The sequence below is a fragment of the Thamnophis elegans genome, chromosome 3 (genome assembly GCF_009769535.1).
Source record: "Thamnophis elegans isolate rThaEle1 chromosome 3, rThaEle1.pri, whole genome shotgun sequence".
Classification (NCBI taxonomy): domain Eukaryota; kingdom Metazoa; phylum Chordata; class Lepidosauria; order Squamata; family Colubridae; genus Thamnophis; species Thamnophis elegans.
Window position 1 is genome coordinate 28,520,507 of NC_045543.1, and position 22,836 is coordinate 28,543,342.

The 22,836-nt window shown below is 34.2% G+C and overlaps 1 protein-coding gene across 2 annotated transcripts in view; it reads right to left on the minus strand.

Annotated features, from left to right (window-relative positions):
- The window catches only part of COMMD1 (copper metabolism domain containing 1), a 99,899-nt gene that overhangs the window by 47,231 nt on the left and 29,832 nt on the right, over positions 1–22,836 (minus strand). For both annotated transcript variants that reach the window (XM_032212806.1, XM_032212807.1), the window contains exon 2: positions 13,543–13,824. In XM_032212806.1, the coding sequence (XP_032068697.1) occupies positions 13,543–13,824 (282 nt within the window). The remainder of the gene's footprint in view (positions 1–13,542; positions 13,825–22,836) is intronic.

Below are 22,836 nucleotides of genomic sequence, written 5' to 3' on the forward strand. Positions count from 1 at the left end.
GGTGGGGTCCTCCTAACTACCTACCTGGCCCCAGGCTTGACAGCAGCCGCTGAACGAGCCCGCTCCCCCCCACAGTGAAGCCTAAGCCACGTTGTTCAGGAGCGGCTTGATAAGAGGAACACAACATTTGAAGCCCATGTCCAGGATCCGTCTGTGTGTGGTGGCTCTTGATGCACTGACTCCAGCCTTAGTCCACTCCTTGTGAAAGTCCCCAACACTTTTGAATGGCCTTTTCCTGACAATCCTCTCCAGGCTGCGGACATCCCTGCTGCTTGTGCAACTTTTTCTTCCTCACTTTTCCCTTCCACATAACTTTCTATTAATGTGCTTTGATACAGCACTTTGGGAACATCCAACTTCTTTTGCAATTACCATTTGAGGCTTTCCCTCCTTATGGAGGGTGTCAATGATGGTTTTCTGCACAACTGTCAGGTCAGCAGTTTTTCTCATGATTGTGATTCCTACTGAACCAGACTGAGAGGCTCAGGAACCCTTTGCAGGTGTTATGGCTTAATTAGCTGATTAGAGTGGGACACTTTGAGCCTAGAATATTGCACCTTTTCACAATATTCTAAGTTTCTGAGACTGTGGATTTGGGGTTTTCATGAGCTGTAAGCCATAATCATCACAATTATGACAAATCACAGCTTGAACTATCTTGCTTTGCATGTAATGAGTCTATCTCATATATTAGGTTCAGTAAGTTGCATTACTGAAATAAATGAACTTTTGCATGATATTCTAATTTTTCAAGTTTCACCTGTATTACAGTTACAAAATGTATTATATAATAAGAAAATGTCCTTTTAGTTACATTAAAAGATTGACAAGACACTTCTCAGCATTTTATAGGAGAGAAACAGCTGATAGGAAAAAATGGCTAACATGCCAGGATATAGTTTTCAATGCTCAAAAGAAAGGTTTAATATGGATAAAAAGATAATTGCAACTGAAAAACACAAACTAGAATTTGAAATTGAATTATACAAAAAAAAGAACAAGTAATAGTAAAAAAGTATAAACCTTTGTTAGGACTTAAAACAGAAGAACAACATATTAAACACTACAATGCCAAAATCGGCTATTAATTTTGGACATAATATATAGATGGGCACATGGGAGAGAATGTGGGTCACTGGTATTAAATTTACATTAAGATAAAAATTATGAAAAAAACAAAATCTTTTTTTTCTGGGACTAATGGATGATGAATCAGAACAAAATGAACTTAACTTGCTCTGGTTTTATGTACTCTAGCTATTTTTATAATATAAAGTAAACATATCTTCTTGTCTTTTTCTTTAGACATCTGTTCTTTTTAAGTCTAGGCTAACAGATTTCCACTGTAAGGTGTTCTTATTATAAGGATTTTATATTTTTATATAATAATTCTTTAGATTACAACTGTAAACACATTTGAATGAGACATAAATACCCAGGGAAAGCAAATGTGCTTAATGACTATTATTTTTTACCCACACAATGAAATAAGAGAAAATATCACGAACATTATTGATCAACATTCATAAATCTCTACCATTTCAGTGTATCCAAGATGTATGCACTTTTTTCCAAGCAAAAGAACTTAACTGATTGGGGCGTTGCTTCTTACCTGATACGCCCCTTCTCTAGGCAGGTGGAGACAGCGGTCATGCATGGGTTAACTCAGTCAGTAACCAATAGAACTGAGTCTACCAAAGTGATGTCATTACCTCGGGGGAAGTGTCTTCCCGTTTTTGTGACGAAGGAGATAAGTAGATTGCTGTGCGTTAGTTGACTGCTTTCAATCCTCCGAAAAATCCCCCCTAGCTCCATAATGCCCTGAAAGACTGTGGCAACAAGAGCAGACATATGTTGTTTGTGAAGCCTTGCGGACTGTTTATGACCATAATTTACAGCTGTATAAATAAAAGAGGGTTTTTGGGACTAAGATTGTGATTTATCCTTTCTCAGGAAGCCTAGGTCAAAACAACTATATAAAAAGGCAACCATTCCATCAAATTACCCATCAAAGGCTGACCTAAATTTCTTTTATCTAAAAGAAGCACTGTACTATTTCCTCCCCCCATCACTAAAACTCAATGGCGAATATATAAAGTACAGTATTTTTCAAAAGCATCTGTACTAAGCAGAGTAGAAAAAACTAAGAATAAGATTTACAATTTTGTCAGATTTAGAATAAAAAGATGGTCTTGCATTTCTTAATCTTAAATGATATTATTACGCTGGTTGTCTTTCAACAGAATGTATAAAATCCCTAAAGAGTAGGGCATTAATTGTAGAAGGAGCTGGTATAGCTAATGGACTTCACAGGTTAACTGTGATATAAGGAAATGAAGGAAAGAATTTGAATGGACATATTATACAAATTTTGATTAAAAAATGAAATCTTTTTTTTTTAAAAGAAGAAATCAGGTGAGTTCACCATAAGCTTCAACATCAAATGCATTTTATTTCAGGAACAATCTTAAGAAAGATTTCATCATATGACAATATGGTAGTTCCAGACTCAAGAAACAGGTTAAATATAAAATATCTGGAAATATAAAAAGTAATCTCACAAGAAATATCACAATCTATACACTGACAACTGAGAAAACAAATTTAGTACAACACTGGAAAAGAGGAACTTTGTCAATTATTTCAGATTGTGAGAGCAAAACTGGAGAAAATGGCAAAATTGACAGTATACTGTATATTCCTAATACTCTAACCACATTAAAACAGGAATAGCTCCATATATGTAGTGTAATATGTGGTGTGCAGTATATTTAAGCTCCGTACACTGTACACACATATTTAGACATTTTGAATATAGCTGATAGGAAAAAAGTTATAATATCAATAAAATAATAAATGAAAGGATTTAAAAGATTCTAGCAATAAACTTTAATTTTTAATGTAAAGTTTAAATACCTAGGTTTTGGTTAGCAGTACGGCATAAAATAGAAAAGAAATAGTATGTGTTACTACAAAGTTTTGCCCTAATATATTTTTACTAAGTTTTTTTAACTTATACTATCTATTGTATCTATTGTATTTTTTCTTCAGTCGTACTTCATCATTCTAATAATTAATCTTTTTAAAAATGGCATATGCTTTGGTTAACTGCTATTCTTAATGATGTCTTGCTATCATCATCATCAGCAGCAAAAAAACCGATTTAACAAGAAAGGTTTTATCCCCCCCTCAACACTTCCTCTATGAACATGGAAAATATGTATTAGTTGGTAAGTACAGTGAGAAAAACTACTGCCATTATTTTTTCCCTGGTTAATGAGGCTAAAGCAATTTAGTAGTTATTATACATCATTCAAATATATGCAGTAGATCTAAAGATTATGGGACATTACAGGAAGTACTTGGCTTACAACTGTAATGGAGCCTTCCCATTACACTTGTAGGTTGTGATGCTCATAAAGTGACTGACCACATTTTAGAACTTTTTTGTGGAGTTGTTAAGCAAACACCATGGTCATTAAGTAAACTAAGTCCTATGGGATGCTTTTGCAGAAAACCAGACTATTTTTCAGCAAAAAGATCATAAATCAGTCATGGGATGCTGTAGGTCAGTTGTGAGTGCCTAAAATGTGATCCCATCACCATGAAACGGGAGGCAGCTGGCTGTCAGAACTTTAGAACCTGGTCATAACTGTTTTGGGGGGATCCCATAAGATATAGAGCAGAACTCTTGCAAAGAAATCTCTATCACTACAGTAAAAGCAATACCTCCTGACACTCAACCCCAAGGATGGTGGGACTACAACATCATATCACCAACACAGCAATGAAGTTAACATCAATTGTATTGTGTTGCTATACTACAATTTACTTCAGGTCTGGTGATATCAATTATAGCAGACCAAGAATAGACATCTTGATTTCTGCCAAATATTTAAGATTTCATCTTCAACCAACCCTAGCCAGGACAACCAATAATAAGGGCAAGAGAATATACAATTGCCTATTTCTGTCTAGCCACCAAATATCTAAGATTCAGGAAAATGTTGAAAACAAAGATATTGGGAATTATAATTTAAATTCATTTTATTTAAATGTTTAATTAGGGATAAAATGACATTTTGTGAAAAAAAAAACCAAGATTAGAAATATAAGAACTTGCCTTATAGGACAATAAGGCCACTGGGTCATGAAGGTTGAGATTGTCTATCTGAAAGCCAGTGGTTATCCTGGATCTGAGAAAGGATTTTACTTGCTTAATAGTTAAATCATTATGTTTTCATGACATGTAACTTTCCTTATAAAGCTCTTATGGATGAAGAGTGTTTATTCTGGAAAAAAGTTTATCAACCCTTTGAACATCATTTTTTTTTTTAGATCTCTCATCCTATTCCTTTAGGTTTTTGATCAATGCAATTTCAGAAAACACTTTCAAAATAATAAGTAAAATTTTTAAAATGGTCTTTACAATTGGATTACAGTATTATACGGATTGGGGATTAACATATTTTGAAGCACTTGGCAAAAGTTATTTGCTAACACTAGATTCATCCACTATGCTTCTATTTATTGACTGAAAATTGAAAAAGATAGGAGAAAAAAGTATTAACCAGAATTTTTCAATATTATTTTTATAATAGGGATACATACAAAAGAATTAACCAGACCTAGCTTTCTAAACAAAGAGATGGAATTTATATAACATTCTATGTGAGTGCATAGTTGTTATACAAGATAAACAGCTCAAGGATACATATAATTCAAGAGTCTGCTCCAAGTTTCCAAAAATACTTTAAAATAGAGTTGACTGGATATGAAAATAATGTATTTCAGTGTGGATCTGTTTTGTTTCATTATTTCATCCAGGCTCAGACGTTTCAGGTCACTTTGACCTGATATGAAATGTAAGACCGGAATTCTCCTTGAATCAATCTTTTGAGATACTATTTTGTTCAATATGCTTGTTTTGTTCAAATGCTATACTCTATTTACAAGCAGAGATTGAAATACCTAGAATAATGAACCAAATCAATCTCTGCGTAGCTAGCTATTTTCAATTTGATGGACAAATACAAAAAATAGATTTACAGCCATGAGATTGTCACTCTCATGATTAAAAACAGGAACTGTAATATAATGTCTAGAAATTGTATGCACTCCCACGCATACAACCAAAAGTATGTATGACATCTTTGTTAATAAAAAAAGAACAACTAGAGAAGACATTTAAAACAATCAACAACATCTCCAAAGGAATAGAATTCACAAGGGAAGAAGAAAACAACACATTACCTTTCTGGTTATCCTCATCAGCAGAAGAAATTATGGCAAATTAGAAGCACACATTTATCCAAAAAGTACCATGTTAACCAAGTTCTCCATTATCAAAGTAACAACTCAACCTCCCATAAGAGGAGCTGTGTAAGAACATTATTCAGATTAGCATAAAAGCACTGTAGCAACTCAAAACATCAGAAAAGGGAAACAGACTACCTATACAACTTTTTCTCCCCCCCCCCCCCAAAAAAAAAAAAGGATACCTACACAATTTTATCCAAAAGTGCTTGGCCATTCAACCTGCTACAGCACAATCAACATAAGCTATGAAAAATATAACACTTCCATGCATCAGAAACATGTCAGAAACAATCAACGGATTATTTCAACTACTTGGTATCACTATAGCACACAAACTAACTAAAGCCTTTCAAAACATCCTAAAGACCCATTAATCCAAGAAAGAAAACAAGAGTCATCTGTAATATAGATTGTAAGCACTGCAACAATCATTATGTAGAACAGACAGGCAGAAGTCGAGAAGAGTGCATCCATGAATATCATCAAATCAAGACATGATGAAAACTCCTTAATCTAACCATGATGGACAAACTCAACCATAGTTTCAACAGGAAACTGCGAGAGTCCTAGATCAAGCTAAATTGAATAACCCTAGAGAATTCCTGGATGCTTGGCACTCAGACAATTCAGCTATCAAAAGACACATAGAGATAAGCCTCAATTATACACCATTCAAGAGACAATAAACAACCTGAGAAGGAAACAAAAAGACTAGAACACATCCTCCTTGGAAGCCTACACCCAGATAAGCAGGGATTTATTACCAGGCAAGCAATCAAGCAGAAAACCATATTCCCATCAACACTGACAGAGCAAGTTACTGTATAAGAGGGAGCAACTCCACACTCACTAGCACTGATGATATTATCTAGTCAGATAACAAAATGTCTGTAAGCAAACAACCAAGCTCAGAGAGCAGCAAGGATTCCATAAGAAAGCAACTGCTTAGAAACAAATGGGAATATAACATATTCAAGATTTTCTTACTCCCACATATTTATTGTGAATGTATAGTTTTATACTTTTAAACTTATATATAATATATATATTATGTTATATATATCTATATCTATATCTATATATCTATACATATATATATATGAAATATATATATATATATATATATGAAATATATATATATATATGAAATATATATATATATATATATATATATATATATATATATATATATATGAAATATATATATATATATATATATGAAATATATATATATATATATATATATATATGAAATATATATATATTTCATATATATATATATATATATATATATATATATATATATATATATATATGAGAAATATATATGTGTGTGTGTGTGTGTGTGTGTGTGTGTGTGTGTGTGTGTGTGTTTGTGTGTGTGTCAAAGAAGCATTGATAAAAATAACCCCTGACAGAGAACTGTATTTTAAAAACGTTTGGAATTCTAAATCAGTTCTTTTCCTCATTTCTCCCTGAGCTATATAAATCTTGCCTTTTTAGTTTGTATTCTTTTTTGTTCACAGGTCACTTTTTTCAGTTACATAACTGCTCTGTTCAGTACATATGCCTTCAAGGTGAACAATGGCCATGTGACTGCATTTGTCCTAGTCACCAAATGACCAATGCTAATAATTCTTTTTCCTTGGGAGACTGATAATTTTAATAAGTTGCTGCAGATATGCCAGTCACCTAACTCAGCTGCAAATTATTTTTACAGGAATCTCATTTTTGTTAAGTAAAGGAAACAAGGATTAAGATAGATTAAAATACAGGATAAGAAGAAACTATTTTAAGCTTTAATATTAATATATTGATCAGTTGCACTTATATTTAATTAAGCAATGCCTAAAGTATGGCTGAAAGAAAATTAAAAAATGAAAGAAATGAATGTCCTTATATTGGTAGATACAGCCTTACACAGGTTCTGTAAAGAAAATGAATTGTTGTTTTATTATGAATTCATTAAGGATTATTTATTTTGTGTTATTTTTCACAGCCAAAGATTGATTGAGATAGAATAAAAATGATTTTAAAAATCCTATGTGCCATTTTCTATCATTTGTTTCTATATTGTGACTGGCTTTTTTCTTTTATGTAAATCTTTTTCTTATGACATTGTTTTTACACAAGTAAGACAATGATGTCCTCTCATGTATCCCATTCTCATGTATCCCATTTCTCTATATAAAATACAGTATATATAAAATATACATTTTGTAGTATGTTGCTTTTTTGAAGTATTTATGATTACTGGAGAATAAACATTTGCCATTTCACTCCTCAAATCACTATGTAGGTTATTTTTTTTTCATAGTTATTGGAGATTAAAAACGTTATTCTCAATTCCTTGTGTGAAAAAGTTGGGTACCAGTATGAATTCAGGAAATTTTGAAAAATGTTTTCTTTGTATCTATTAGCATTCTATTACAGATAGAATAAACAATCAATTTGTATATTATAGCATGGATTATTAATAACTATAATAGTTATGTAAGTTATTAATAATGTCATTATTATAAATATAAGTTATATTATAACTTTCTACTTGAATTGAGGCATTAACTATTTTATTAATGAAATCTTTTTTGTAGAGTCTTTAACTTATTAAACAACTGCTTAAGCCTACCTATACAATATCTTTTAAAAATAACCTCATTCTATTTTTGGATTCATCTTAATTACAGATTACTTTTATATTCTCTGCTCCTCTCAACAGTTACATCATCATAATTAACTTCTGTCAATTTTTTTAGATTAGGATAAGTAATCTTTTGACCCCCTAAATTGCCAGGTTGAGAATCAGAAGCTGTCAATGTGCACATTTTTCTCTGCCTCATTCATTAACATACAAGCATGTACATATTCATTCCTTCATCTCCATCCCAAGCAACAAAAACAGCCCTACTCAGGATAATTGGTTTATTCAGTTTTTTCTAGGTCTCATGGATTTTCTATGAAATCTTTCCAGCCGCATTTTCAATACAAAAATGCAGTTACATGTATTAAATTGAAATTCAAAGGTTAGTTTGGTCAAAAACCAGCATAGAGATAATTTATTGAATGAACTGCATGGGGAGTGGGCAAATGAAATTCTACAGGAATTCTTAACACAGCACTCAGTATAGTACTTACCCAAAGATGTTATAATGCAATTTATTTTTTACTTACTGCACAAACCTAAACCTAAACCATTCTTTCTTTCATATTATACCATGCCCAAAACACGTGATGAAAGTTGTATGTGAGCTCATAGAGAAAGGGAGGCAATTTTAGATTTAATAGGGAAAAATATATTTAAAAACATGGATGGCATGGAGGGGGCAAAAGGTAAAATTTTCATTATGATATATAAACTATTCTTTTTCTTGCATTCAGGTGGTAGAAGTTGCATTATGAGGTTGCAATGCACATGTTGCTATTTTGACAAAATCACAAATTGCTATGGATACAACATGCTGAAATTAGGAAACAGAAAATCTGCTTATCTTTATCTCTTATATAAATTAGGGAAATTCTAACATGGACTAATCTATTTGATTGGCATATTACACACTTAACCAAACAATAAGATTTGGAAGGGACCTTGGAGATCTTCTAGGCCAGTGACAGCTAACCTTTTGGTCGTTGCATGCCGAAAGCCTCCTAGGACTCTGGGACACTGCACTCCTTGTTGCAGTGAATTTGAATGGAGAGAATCTGTATTCTGTTTTGTTGAGGGAGGCAGCTTAGCAGAAGAGCTTCTGCTTTTTCTAGAAATGTTTTGGGGTTCAAATCCAAAATATCTTCTTTTCCCATCCAATCCATTCTATTTTCTCCACAAAATCTTATTATATACAATAATCTTTTAGAAGAATAATGAGAATTTGGAGATCAGTAACAAAATGATTTTTTTTCTTTAAGACTGATCAAAGTAGAAAGAAGGATACAATCCTGAATTTGTGTTGCTTCAAATAGGAAACTGTTTTTATCGCTCTGCTTTTGTGCCTTTAAGTCATTCTTGACTCCTGGGGAAGGCCAAGGTGTATTTGGATATTTTCAGAAATGGTTTGCCACTGCCTATTTCCCAGGACTGAGAGATGTAACTAACCCTACGTCATTCAACTGGTTTTGTGCCGAAGGCAGGAGTAGAACCCGTGGTCTCCCAGTTTCTAACTTGGTGCCTTAAACTATTACGTCAAATAGACTCTCATTGCTTATTTAAATGTTCTTCTGCAAAGCAACAATGACTGTTATTTTTCCCTAGTTAGAGATAGTTAGGAAGCAACTGATGGGAAATACTTTTGCTTATAATCCTCTACAATCTGAATAGTCAATGCTAGGATGTATAAGTTATTAATACATAGGAAGATATAAATTCCCATTATATAACTCCCCTTCTTGTAATACACAAATCTTAATGGACATGACACTCCAGCTGAATTTACATCGTTTGAGTCATAATCTGCTTTACTTTTTGTTGTGAATAGCTGGATTTACACATGAAGCTACCGTAAGTTTTAACCTGCATGTTTCCAACCACATCAACAGGCAAACAATGTAATTTTATAGCGATGTAATAAAATTTAATGGAATGGAGAATATTCTTATAAATGTCAGATACTACAGAGGATTCATGGTTTTATTGGCCTATAGAAAATTTGCAGAACAGAGCTTTGGGAACATAGTGAACATGTGTTTGAGAAAACAGATCAGGGTGGGACACATTTATTGCAATCACATGTTATTTTCCAAAACTATTCAATTTAGTTTGAATATTTCTCTTCTAAAAAAATAATAGTAATTTGTAATGAAGTGTGTTGATCTAAAGCACAGTCCTATTGTTATGTAGCACAAAAATACATAAATGCTTAACAGGCTTGGTAGGCTAGCTGTTTGCAAAAGCACTGTATGACATAAGTCTCAGAATGAGAGCGTAGACAACAATGGGTTGAAACTATAGTGTACCCCTTTTCCACTGCCCATCTCACAATTTATTCAAAAGTTGTAACTGAACTATAGTAACTGATGGAAAGGATCACTGATATTCTAAACCACATAATATAGGCAGAGGTTCACAGATGATTCTGAATTAGGAAAAAGATGGAATAAACATCTCTGCTGTGCCTCCTGTGAGTTTAAAGCACCTTCTCCATTGTCTCATTCAGTGTTGAGATTATGCTTAATCTCAACATGGAGCATAAACTAACAGTAACAAGTGCTGATTGTTCAAGCACTGGAATATTAAGATTAGAGGGGTCCTTAATGCTCTCTGACCTTGGTTGCTAGCACTAATGATGTTACCTAGTTTGGTTAATGAAACGTCTATAAGAAAACACCCAAGGACTCTTCATTTCAACCCTGAGTTACAAATATTCTCCTTTATTGATATTAAACTGATGACATTAAGGCAAACATACCTGGCACTTGCATGGTTGTGAAATCTCCAGCATCGCTGGACTGGGTACACATCTTAGCTGCTGTCATACAATTGGTAACAGAACTTGACTGGCAAAAACCGTGGTTGGTTGTTGAGGAGGAGACGGAGTATGGCTGGGCCTTTCTGTAGTGCTTATGTGAGAGATGAGAATGGAGGAAGGGGCTTTGCCTGCAAAGCTCACTTGTGTAAGGTTCCCTCCATCACCCGTGTGAGACCAGTGTGGGTACAGTTGGATGTGAAAGAGACTGGGTATAATTTGACAGGGAAGAAGAACCTGCCCAGGGAGTAGTGCTGAGCAGAAATGCTATTAACTTGGTTTGTGCCAGCAAGGTCCACTTGGTGTGAAGTTTTCCTCTTAGGCATTGATGTATTTCAGTGCTACATAACAATAGGGCTGCCCTTGGATCAACAAACCTGATTGCAATTTATTATTTCAAAAATGACCTTTGGATAGCTTAGGGGGGGTGGTGCAACTATCCTGGATCTCTCAGCAACTTTCAATAACATTAGCCTTGGAAAGTTTCTGAGCCAATTTTTGGGACTAGGAGCAGGATGTACTGTTTGCAGCAATTCTTCTTTCTCTGCGGTTGGCTTCAGTCAGTGTTGGTGGAACAGAGACGTTAAACCCTAGCTTTGCAATATGGGGTGCCTCAGTGTTTGGGTCTCTCCTCTTCTTGAATCTATATCACAAGTGTCAAACTCACCTTGTCATGTTGCTGACATGTGACGTTTCATGTTTTTCCCATTTGCGGAACTGGGATGGGTATGGCCTGCATGTGATGCATTTGGCCTGTGGGCCGCCAGTTTGACACTCCTGATCTACATGAAACTGCTGGCTCAGCTCATTCACTGAGCTGGGGGGAGAGGCTAAGATTGTGGTGGTGCTGAGTGCCTGGAGGCTGTGAAAATCTTGATGGGAGGAACTAGTCATGGTTAGAGGGGCTTTGGCACAGATATTTGCATAAATTGCTCCCTTTTCTGGACTGGGAGAACTTACTGATGCCCATTAACATCTTGATCGCTTCCTATTTGGGTAATTATAATGTTGTCTAAATGGGGCTGCTCATGAAGACCACCCAGAAGTTACAACTGGTCCAGAATGTACTGGCATGTTAGATGTCCCTAGGTTAGTCCATCTTACCTCCCTGTTGCTTGAGCTGCACTTAGTTTTAAAGCCCAATATAGCTTGCACCATGTTATCTAGAGGACCATCTCTTCCTGAGGATATCTGCCTACCCCACAGAGCAGATAAAATGTGCAGGCTCCAGTTCACTTCCCTTAAATATTGCCATCTTGTGGGTCTTCAGAAGCATGCCCTTTCCACTGGAGCGTATATCCTCCCTATTGAGATCCAACAGGTCTGTACCTTCGGAAGTATGCTTAAAATCTGGAAGTTCTCCCAGGCATTGGGATTGGGTGAAATCAGAGTGGAATGAATATGTGAATATATTAAAGAAGCATTGCTGTGGTGTCAAGATTTTCCCTTTTTAGTTTTATGGCTGTTGGTTTTATACTATTTTATATAGTTTTATTGGTTGAAGGTGCCCAGTTATTTTAAAACCCTAAATAAATAAAATTTTACAAGTATACAATCTCAAATGTTAGATGAATGACTGGGAATACTTCATCAGAATGTATCAACTGAGTTAGTGTTAACTTCTTTTGACCTTGGATTTTTTTTTAAAATGTTAACCCCAACAAATATAATACTTTATTACAGTATAGAATATGATATGACATATGTTTGCAACAACCTGCAATACAAGGAGACACACAAGAAACTGTACTTTGGAATTAGAATGATTTTGTTATTATAATTAGAATGATTTTGTTGTTATAGAAATGGCTTGAAATGTAAACCAAAAGGTTGAGATTGTATTTTTGTTTTGTACTTTACTACACCAAAAAAAGTTGGATGTCATCATTTTTTTTCTTTCTCTGCACTTTTTCTTTCTCTTATTTTTCTAACTTTTGTTTTTTCTGTATTTTTATTTTATAATGAAATGTAATAAACATTTTATAAATCAAAGAGAAGCAGTGCCTTGTTAACTCTTAGCACTGAATGTTCTCTACTAAGTTAACTGCAGCTACTACTCCATTAGTGCATACGTATTTACAAATGCTTTATGCAAACTAAAAATAGAAGTTCATAGGGAAAAGGGCGGCCTACAAATGTTAATAAAATCTAAATCTAAATCTAAATATGATTTGAGATCATGCCTTTCTGCTGATAGTTCAGTAAAGCTGAACTATGTATTTTCTGCAAGTTAATGAGGAGAATTTCCTTTTTTTGAGGGGGGAGGAAGGGAATCGGCATTCTGTAGGAAGAGAAGTAAACCATCTTTTAATAAATTATGCAAAATAATATTGTGCTATGTAGCATTCTATAGGAAGCAGAATGATCACTTTGATGAGACTTACCATATCAACGGTAACATATAAACCAAACAATGAATAAAAGGCATTAATTTTTCTCTTTGTTCAGGCAGTTTTAAGACATCTCTTCAGATCATGCAGAAACTTCCATCTGGACAATATAAGTTACTGTACTTTGGAGATAAGCTACATCTTGACTGGCTTTCTGAAGTTTATACACCCAAAGTTTGGAAACCATCATTCCGAGGAAGCATGGCCAATGATCCAAGCTTGAGATATTTAAACTTAAAAAAGCCTGCATTATAGTGATTTGTAATAGTATAAGTTGTTATCTGCAGAATACCTTTTCTTTTCCTCTTATCTTGAGGAAGCAAACATTTACTAACATGTAACATTCACATTGGTAAAATAAGATAAAATGTACTTACCGGTCCATTTTTCTCAAGTTCCATTTCAACTATTGCCACAGGACTGTTCATTTGGTCAATGTGTCTTGATTGTGTTTTTAAATCTACTCTCCAGCTTATGTTTTTCAAGCTGTTTTCCCACTTGCTTTGATTTATCAGACTCTCATGAATTTTTGCTCGCTGGTTCTTCCAAAATTTTGCAATAACTATAGCATGATCGGTTGTTATTCCCCCAGGTTTCTTTGTTTGTGCAGTCAGAAAAGCTTCTAGTTGATTTGAATCCATGTCAGCTGAAGCTATTGACTGAAACAAAATGACAATTTTTACAGTCTGCAATTCCACATTCTTTGATAAAGTAAGTGCAATTCTCAAGGAACACTTTATTCACAAATCCTTATCCTTCTATCAAAACAAGCCTAGACTGAATTACCCAATTCTCCAAATGAAAAGCAAGCATTTGTTCTGGGTTCAATAGGGATGGGGGAGGAAACAAAGAAGGCACAAATTTCACTGATGTGCATATTAAATTGTTAATATAAGGTTCCTAGTTCTGTATTTATGCTGAGGTGAAGCCAAGACAAAATTTTATAATAAAAACACTGAGTTCTGACTCTTCAACTGTCTCCCACCTAGAGCAGTAGAAAACAGTGTTTTCTTGGTGACACATAGATCTTTCACTTTAGGATATTAGAAAATTGAAAATACCCCAAAAGAAAGCAATTGTAAATTAGTTTTGTGTTACATGGTTATTTGGATAGTCACTAGGAGCTAAGCTTGAGTATTCAACTAATCCATAAATGTTTTCAGTAGATTGGCTCAGGAAAATGACCATAGCTTTTAAAATATCTTTGGGATTAAACTGACAAAATGTAAGATATATCTTGTTTAGAATAAAACATTTCCTAAGGATGAAATGTAAAGATTTCAGATAAACTAAATATAAATTAAAACTATAATGAGCATATAGTAGTATATGGCATCTGGTGAAAACATAATAATAGGAAATGATTATGTCAATTATTTGTAACATATGTAATTGATGTATACATATAGTACTAGAAGCTATACTCTCTCTAAATGACTTCCCTATCCATATTACCTGTGAAATAATTATAGTGTGAAGGAGATAAGAAGTAGTACTAAACTGACTGTGAATAATTATGACATTTAGCATAAAGGTTACTGCAAAATTGCCAAGAATGATTAACATAAGTGAAATCATACAATTGATTTGACTTCCCCACCTCAAAGAAAACACCCCTTTTTAAAAAATATGCATCTAATGAAAAATGAGAGGATGTATCTATATATGGATACTTATTACGTAAAAGTGCCATTAATAAAATGTCAACTAGAATATATGATGCAGAGTTGTCAAATCCAAAAAGATCCTAGTATGATTAATATGCAAGGTCAAAGCAGTCAGAAGGAGAAAGAACTTTTGCCCAAAATGAAAGAATTAAAAGGAATACAAACACTGGCAAAATGAATACAAGATAAAGATACAGCAAAATATTTTGTAAAAATATATTGCTACTAAATAGTCATGTAAAGAGCTTTGCTAATTAGACCAAAGTGTGAAAGTACATAAACATACTAGAAAGACTATAAAGAAGCTGAACAACTTGTTACTTATCATTAGGAACAAAAACAAATTCAAAACTAGTTTGCCATTGAAAGAATTTAAAAAAAAGGAAATAGAGATAAAACAAAATGAAAGAATAGATGTCATGCACAAAGAGTTCCTGAAGAACTCAAAATATTAAATTATTGATCTTCAATCAAATATACTACTTATCTTTAAATTCAAATTCAAAACAACATGTAACTTTTTTTCCAGTGAAAACCAAGAAATTAAAAATCAATTTAGGGTCTATGATATTTGTGTTTAACAGTTTTATTGGTTTATAAAATAAAATGAGATACAAAATATGAAAGTAATAGGAAAACGGTGGGGAGGAAGAGGGGGAAGAAAAGTGAGAGAGGATAAGAAAAAAAGAAAAATAAGCATTGACTTCCGACTCTGTTGCACTAGAATAACGCATTAACATCAAATCACATTTTTTTGTTTTTTCATAATAATATGAACAAGCCATTTCTATAAAGATCTATCAATCTAATTGTTAAAACCAAAATCACAGGGCCTCTGATATTGATTACCAGATACCTGTAAAAAGCTCCAAAAGGATATTCCCAAAGCAGGTCAACAACAATAACATGATAAAAATATATTATATAAACAAACAATAATTCATCACAGAAACATCTAACTTTATCTAGCCACTGTGGGCTAGCAATATAATAAAAATGCCAATCTACTGGGCAGCAATTTCAGAAAAGCCCATGTAGAGGATATAGGGCTAGAAGTATGGTTAAGGCTGGTAGTTTGGCGATCAGAACTGGTTTGCAAAAATCTAGCCAATCTGTATACAGCAGCAAGGTTGGTGTTCTGTATCTCCCTTTTCTGACATTTAGTGGTCATCTAGATTTTTCCAATCTGAGATAGTCTTAATAATCTACCTTCTTCTTATTTTGTACAAAACTATGTTAAAAAGGAAGCAGCTAATCCCCCCCTCCCACATTTTCTTTAAGGATATCATAAGGAAAACAAATGTGGTTTCTTTTCCAAAACAGCTTTTCTTCTTGGCAAAAAAGAGAGTAAACCCATGACAGTAAACTGGCAAGTTGATAACCCTGAACCCTAATTATTTTATATTTTAGGAGAAGAATCATATGATATTAAAACTGAAAAAAGCATTGTTTACTGCTATGAGAATTTTGTTCCAACAACAGCCTTCTGATAAATAAGTCAGTAGAACATGAAAATTCCAAACACCATTTCCATTATGAAAAAAAAAAAATCCTGACTAATAAGATGGCTTCCCATAGCCTAATACTGTATTTTTATTACATCCAAAAGGAAAGAGGGCCTAGTATCTGAAAACCACAGAAAATATTTATGTACATTCATTGAGATGACACATGAGTGTTTTTAAAACATGACAAACATATAAGTGAAAAAATACAACTGACAATTTCAATTGGAAAACTCCCACTGTTTCCAGAATAGATTTGTACTTGTTAATAATAATAATGGTGTTCCAAGAATATTTTTTTACCACAAGCCATCTAAGCTTTTTTTCTTAGCGATTCCTCAAAACTGTAGATCTATGCTGATAAAAAATAAATTGAAGTCAAAGGGTCAGAGAAACTGCAATTCAACTGCATGTATTATGGGAATTGCTAACTTTCCGATTCTGTAATAGTCAAGAAAAAACTTTTTTTTATTTATTAAATGTATTTGTTTAGGACTTAGAAGAGAAAAGACTCATTCTGTCAAAATATTTAACTGGAAGTTTTCCAATGCAATCACCCTGGCCTCGTGCACAGGCAGTCTTGAGTACTTCATTATATGCCCATAGGACATCACTGTTTCTGTGAGCTGTGTTGGCTCTTGGTGAGCTTCAGGGTACGGTACCTAGTATATGGTGCCAGTTTACTTGTAAGACTGTGTGTCCTAAATCAGTTCTACTTCCTGCACCAGAATTGGCAGTTAGCATGCTCCAGGTTCCTTCCATTAGGAATTGTCATCTTGTGTAACCTAGGAATTGTGCCTTCTCTGTTGTAGTGCCAAGGATCATGATGCCCCCAAAGCTCTGAGGATCTGGATGTTTCCTTCAATTGTAGGGCTGGGAGGTTGGGTCAGTTTGTTTTGGTCAGTGTGGACTATGAATGGAGTGTTTTGTTTCTGGGCGTATGCTGTTTTTTGCTTATTATTTCAATCTATATAGTTTCTCAAATTAATATTTCTGGACAGCTAACAATGTTAAAAGAAAACATAATACCCTCCCTCCCCAAACCCTCACCCCAATACACACAGAAATAGCAGCTAGGGTAAAAAACAGACATAGTGTTTACTGAGTCTACTCTAATGCTGTATAAAAGATTCCTAATTCTACAGAACAGGGCAAGTCTCTTTTGTTACACTTTAATCTGGTCGCTGGGTTTAGTAGCTGTTTGGCAGTGCTGCGAGAGAGCCCTGAGGTATAACTTTTGCAGTCATTTCCTTTTTTAATTTGTTTAAACAGGTTGGACAACCAGTTGACTTAGAGAGCCCTGAAATTGAACAGCCTTCCTTGGCATAATGTATATAATTGACAGGACTTGGCTCTTAAGCTTCTGTAGTCTACATTATGGGGAATTCCCTTCACAATGACTACTGCTCTTTAGAAGATATGGCTGTTTGCTAGACAGAATGTTATTTTAGGAAATGTATCATAGAATGTAGTCTGGTATAGATATGGCCTAGCATACAGCTATATTAACATACATATATAATCAAATCTGTATGTATGTAATGATTTGTCACAAGAATTAATAAATTCATTTCTCAAACTCCATCTCTTCAACAACATTTATCTGGATTACTATTAGGTAGCAGCAAAGAGAGGCAAAACTCTTAATTCTTTCTGCCACCAGAAAGATCAATTAGAAAAACCATACAGATGCACCCAGGACCATCTCATAATGAGTGTATTTCTCAGGCATATCAAAACCTTTCCTTGAGCTCCAAGGACGCTTTCACAACAGCTGCATCTGGGTTATACAAATCCAGGCAAACAGTAGAAGCACTGAAAGATGAACTCTTTGCTGGCATCTAGTGATCATACATTGACAGGATAATAGTCCTTTGGAGAAAACAATGATTGCATGTTGCACCCAGATCTTACAAAAACCCCTGTAGCACACATTACATATGGCGATGAGCAGCAGCTTTCCCCACAGATGGCAATATCTGAATGTTAGCCAGGGGAAATCACCATTCACTTCCTTTGTAATGCCATGCAGAGAAACTATAAGAACAGTAATAGCTTATATGAAAGTCATACTGGGTACAATTTATGCTGACAATTTTTCTCACCTGGCTTTGGGATGAAAAAGCCTGAGAAAGCAACTGAATGGATAAGGTCCATGCTGAGGTTCTATAAGATCAGGTTACATGATTGGAGGTAATCCAGTCTCTGATACACATAGCATGGATATCTGATGATGAATACCTGCAAGACAAGTCTTTGACCATGGAGACGTCTTTGGACAATGCTGGCTCTTCGGCTTTGAAACGGAGTTGAGCACCACCCCCTAGAGTCAGGGGTGATGTGTATGTATGTGTGTATACACACATACACACACACACACACACACACAACACACACACCTCTAGGAGAATGCTGATTTTATGGACATTAACCATTAATATAATTAAATAATTATAAACATTAGTTACATCAGTATAATGGAGGTGTGAGATATTGTTCAGTTTGTATTTATTAATAAAACAAAGAATGGAACCTTAATATACGTTGGGTGCTATTAGTATATAGATCAACAAACCTTCAACTTTTGTTTTTCTTCTAAACTGATTCAGGAGTTGTGATTAACCAGTCCTGATAGTTAGGATCAATAGTGTTTTGTGTGAAAGGTTCAGTTTGAAGAGAAAAAAAAAAACATCCTAGCTAAGATTTTGTCAAAACAAAAAATAGTATTCAATTGGTAAGAGAGGATTCTCATATTGATAACAAGGCTTATCATTGTTATAGAAGGAAAGCCTAAGGGTAGACTGGTCTGCCTTCTCAGAAGAAATTGAACAGCCTTGGAAAGGGCCTTGGAAGTCTCTAGCCCAACCTCCTGCTCAAGCAGGAGACCCTATACCACTTTAGACAAATGGTTATCCAATCTCTTCTTTAAAATTTCCCCACAATTTCTGAAGGCAAGCTGTTCCACTGGTTAATTGTTCTCACTGTTAAGACATTTCTCTTTAATTCTAGATTGCTTTCCATCCATTGTGCACCATTAGTTTTTATTTAAAACATTTATAAATTCATTTACAGATAAAGCATTTAGTTTTATTAATATGGAAATATATTCGTTTCCATACCATTGTGACTGGTATCCTCCTGCACAATTCCCAAACATGAGAGGAAGATTGACAGAATCTACAGCTCTGAAATGTCTATAAATGGCCTTTACACTTGAAAATAGGTTATTTACTGGATTTCTTGTATTATCACTTCAACAGTATTCCTAATAAATCATAATTATAAAAATTGCAGAGATAATTGTTTCTTGTTGTTGCTCTTTGGTCCAGATTGTGTGAGATCACCCTAGCAACAATCTGTTCTGATTATTATACTTTTTACAGAGACTGTATTCGTAGAAGGTGGCAGTTTTAATATTTACTTGTCTAAACTGATTGGCAGTTCTGCCGTTAGTTCAACTTTACTTAGTGCTCTGGCTCTCCTTTTTTGGAGAAAGTTAGTATGATTAAGTTAGTCATGCCACATACAATAAGGGCCAGGTTGAATGATTGCTATACTATAATGGGTTTCACATGAGGATATCTTTGAAAAGCAAAGCTTAAAATTTTCAAATGAGGCAGTCAATAGTACGAAAGGGTCAACTCATTAGTATCACTGAGGAGTTTAAGAAACTTGTATTGGTTATTAGTACTGATTTTTTTTCTTTAAAGTGTTTATAGGGTCACTATAGGAGAAGGGGTGCAGAACTGGGGGTGGAATCAAAAGAAAAATGAGGCTCAAGTTGCTACAGAGCCACAAATGGACTAAGTTCAACTCCTCTTGAATTCCTTTGATCCTTATTTAGCACCAAAATAGTGCTAACCATTAGTTGAGAACAGTCCTATACATAGGCATGACATATCAGTTTAATTGGAATTTCATGTGTGATCTTGAGTGCCTGATAGTTTTCTATAAGAATTTTCTTGTTAATTTTCAGAGGCTTTTTTATGGTTGTCCTTCTGAAATCATTTGTGTGGTCAATGGTCTCAAAGCCCCTCTTAAGTTCAACTCTTAAGATCTCTGGGCTGGGGAAGTTTCCTTGCTTGAATCCTTACTGTAGTCTGAACAGAGAAAACACGGGCGAAGTAGTTTACTGCTCTAATTTATTTGCTTGCTTGCTAATGTTTAAATTCATGTTGTTCCAGATATTGTATAGGGGTTCAGTTTATCCAGGCTATTAGGCAAGAAAGCAGAAATCCACTTGTGCAAAAGTCCATAAATTCCATAAGAATTTAATTTCAACAGCATTTTATCATATATTACTGTATCAAAAGTCTTACAAAAGTCTATGTAATTTGAATCTACAGCTTTACCTTGATCAAGACATGTAGTCCAGATATTTTTACAGTGCAAAAGTTGTAAATTACAGGATGAGTTTTTTCTAAAGCCAAACTGTTTGTCGGATAGCAAGTTGTTTGTCTCTAAGTGATGAATGATGGATTGGTTTATGATTGATTCCATAACTTTGCATGTAACACAACACAAAGAACTGAACTAGGGGCGTCCTTTTAAACCAATTGGTATAACTATGGCTAATGACCATAAATCAGGCAGAGAACTAGTTTGAAATGATGGTTCAAAAATTGTACCCAAAAGTTCAGCTAGGACAGTAGCAAGCTTTTTCAGGAAAAAAGCACATAATCCATCTGGATCTGTGGATAGTGATGCCTTTAGATTACATAATGCTAGTTCAACATTATCTACTGTAAACTTAATATTTAGCAATTTGCAACAATTATTGTGGTACGACTTGTGAATGAAGGACTGCAACCATTGCTATCAACAAAAACTAAACTAAAAATGTATTGAAAATATTATTTTCCTGTAATTTTAAAATTATCCTACACAATTGAATTTGGCATTCTCCAACAAACAACTTCCACTGGATGTTTCTCTGGAGCTCTCTCTCCATAACTGTTAGCATGTTAATTAAATGTGAACTTTGTTATCAATGATAATTGAATGCTCAGATTCCAACTGATGATACCACTGCTAGAATTTACAGTAATTCTCTTAATTATCAGGGTGGAGGAATGAGGATGAGAAAATTGAAGAGGGGGGTAGTCATTTGGGAAAGATCAGTGTAGCAGCAGGAAGAGGGATATATATAACAAGAGGGATGTGGGATGAGCTATTATAGGTTCAGGCTGGTACTTCTAAATGCCAGGCCCATCTATCCAAAAAGTACCTTAATCCAGAAATTATATTATGGGTAAAAAGGTAGACTAAGCATAATTGAAATCTGGATAAGGTTATAACTTCCCTTAAACTTTATTTTGCAAAGCTGTTCAATCATTGTCCCCAATTAGTCCAAATAAAACTCTTTCACACAGAGATATGTATTGATAGTCTACTTATTTTAAAAATACATTAAAATACATAAATCCAAATTCTACTGTCCCCTTAGTCCATTTTAAACATTCTTAATTTAAAATCTTGGCAATCTTTTTGCCTTTAATTGTTTTAACTTGTTCCTTTGCTCTTATCTTTAATCTGGGATGAAGTGATCACTTTACTGGTAGCCTAATTGCTCTGCTAAAATATTTTTCTTCCAGATGTGCTTAGGAAAGTGGGTTCTTTTGTCAACGCAATGTCCTTTTGTAGGCTATGTTCTAGCTGTGACTCTTCCGCAGCACTGGTGCTTAGACTCAAAAGAAGCCTCAGAACTTCTTCAAATCTTCCTCACGAAGATTAGTCTTTCAGGGAGCAAGTGGGAAATCTCCCAAACTCATTATCTGGAGAGATATCTATGAACCAGGCTTAATGTCTGCTCATTGCTCATTGGTCTTTGTTGCAGCTTCCTCTTCACCATAAAGGTGCATAAAGGTGTCTATTATGCCCCCCAAAGCTGCAACTCATAATTTTGAATACTATATATTCTGCATAATACTTCACTTCATATCCTTGTCTTTGAATTTTAATCCAAGTCATTTATTTCTCATGTTGAATCTTGTTAGCTAGAGTTTTCAGACTGATTACAAATAGTATATTGGGACATTATGCAGAGAATATTGCTATTTGCTGTTCATATATATTCTCCATCCAAGTATTAAATTCTTGCTTGCATTTTATTTTCTTTGAAACTTCTAGTAAAAATAATTGTTCAAACTGTCAAAAGCCTTTTTCAACTCTAAAAATACTACTACTGCCTAATTTTTCTTACCACTGCATTCATAATAAATTACTATTATCCATTATCTTTCTCTTTGGAATACATGTCTGATGTGTGTACATCAATTTGGGAATGCACTTCCTCATACCGTAAATTCATCCACAATGGTAGTAAATATCTTACAATGAACATTTTAATAAAGAGATTGGTCTGTATGACTATGGTTTCTTTGGATTACTTTTTAAGTATTAAAGTTGTAATTGCTTCTTCAGATGTTTTTGATTGCTTCAGTTGACTAAATTCATTGTCCTTACTAGTAGCTCTGCAAATTTTTCCTCTAACTTTTAT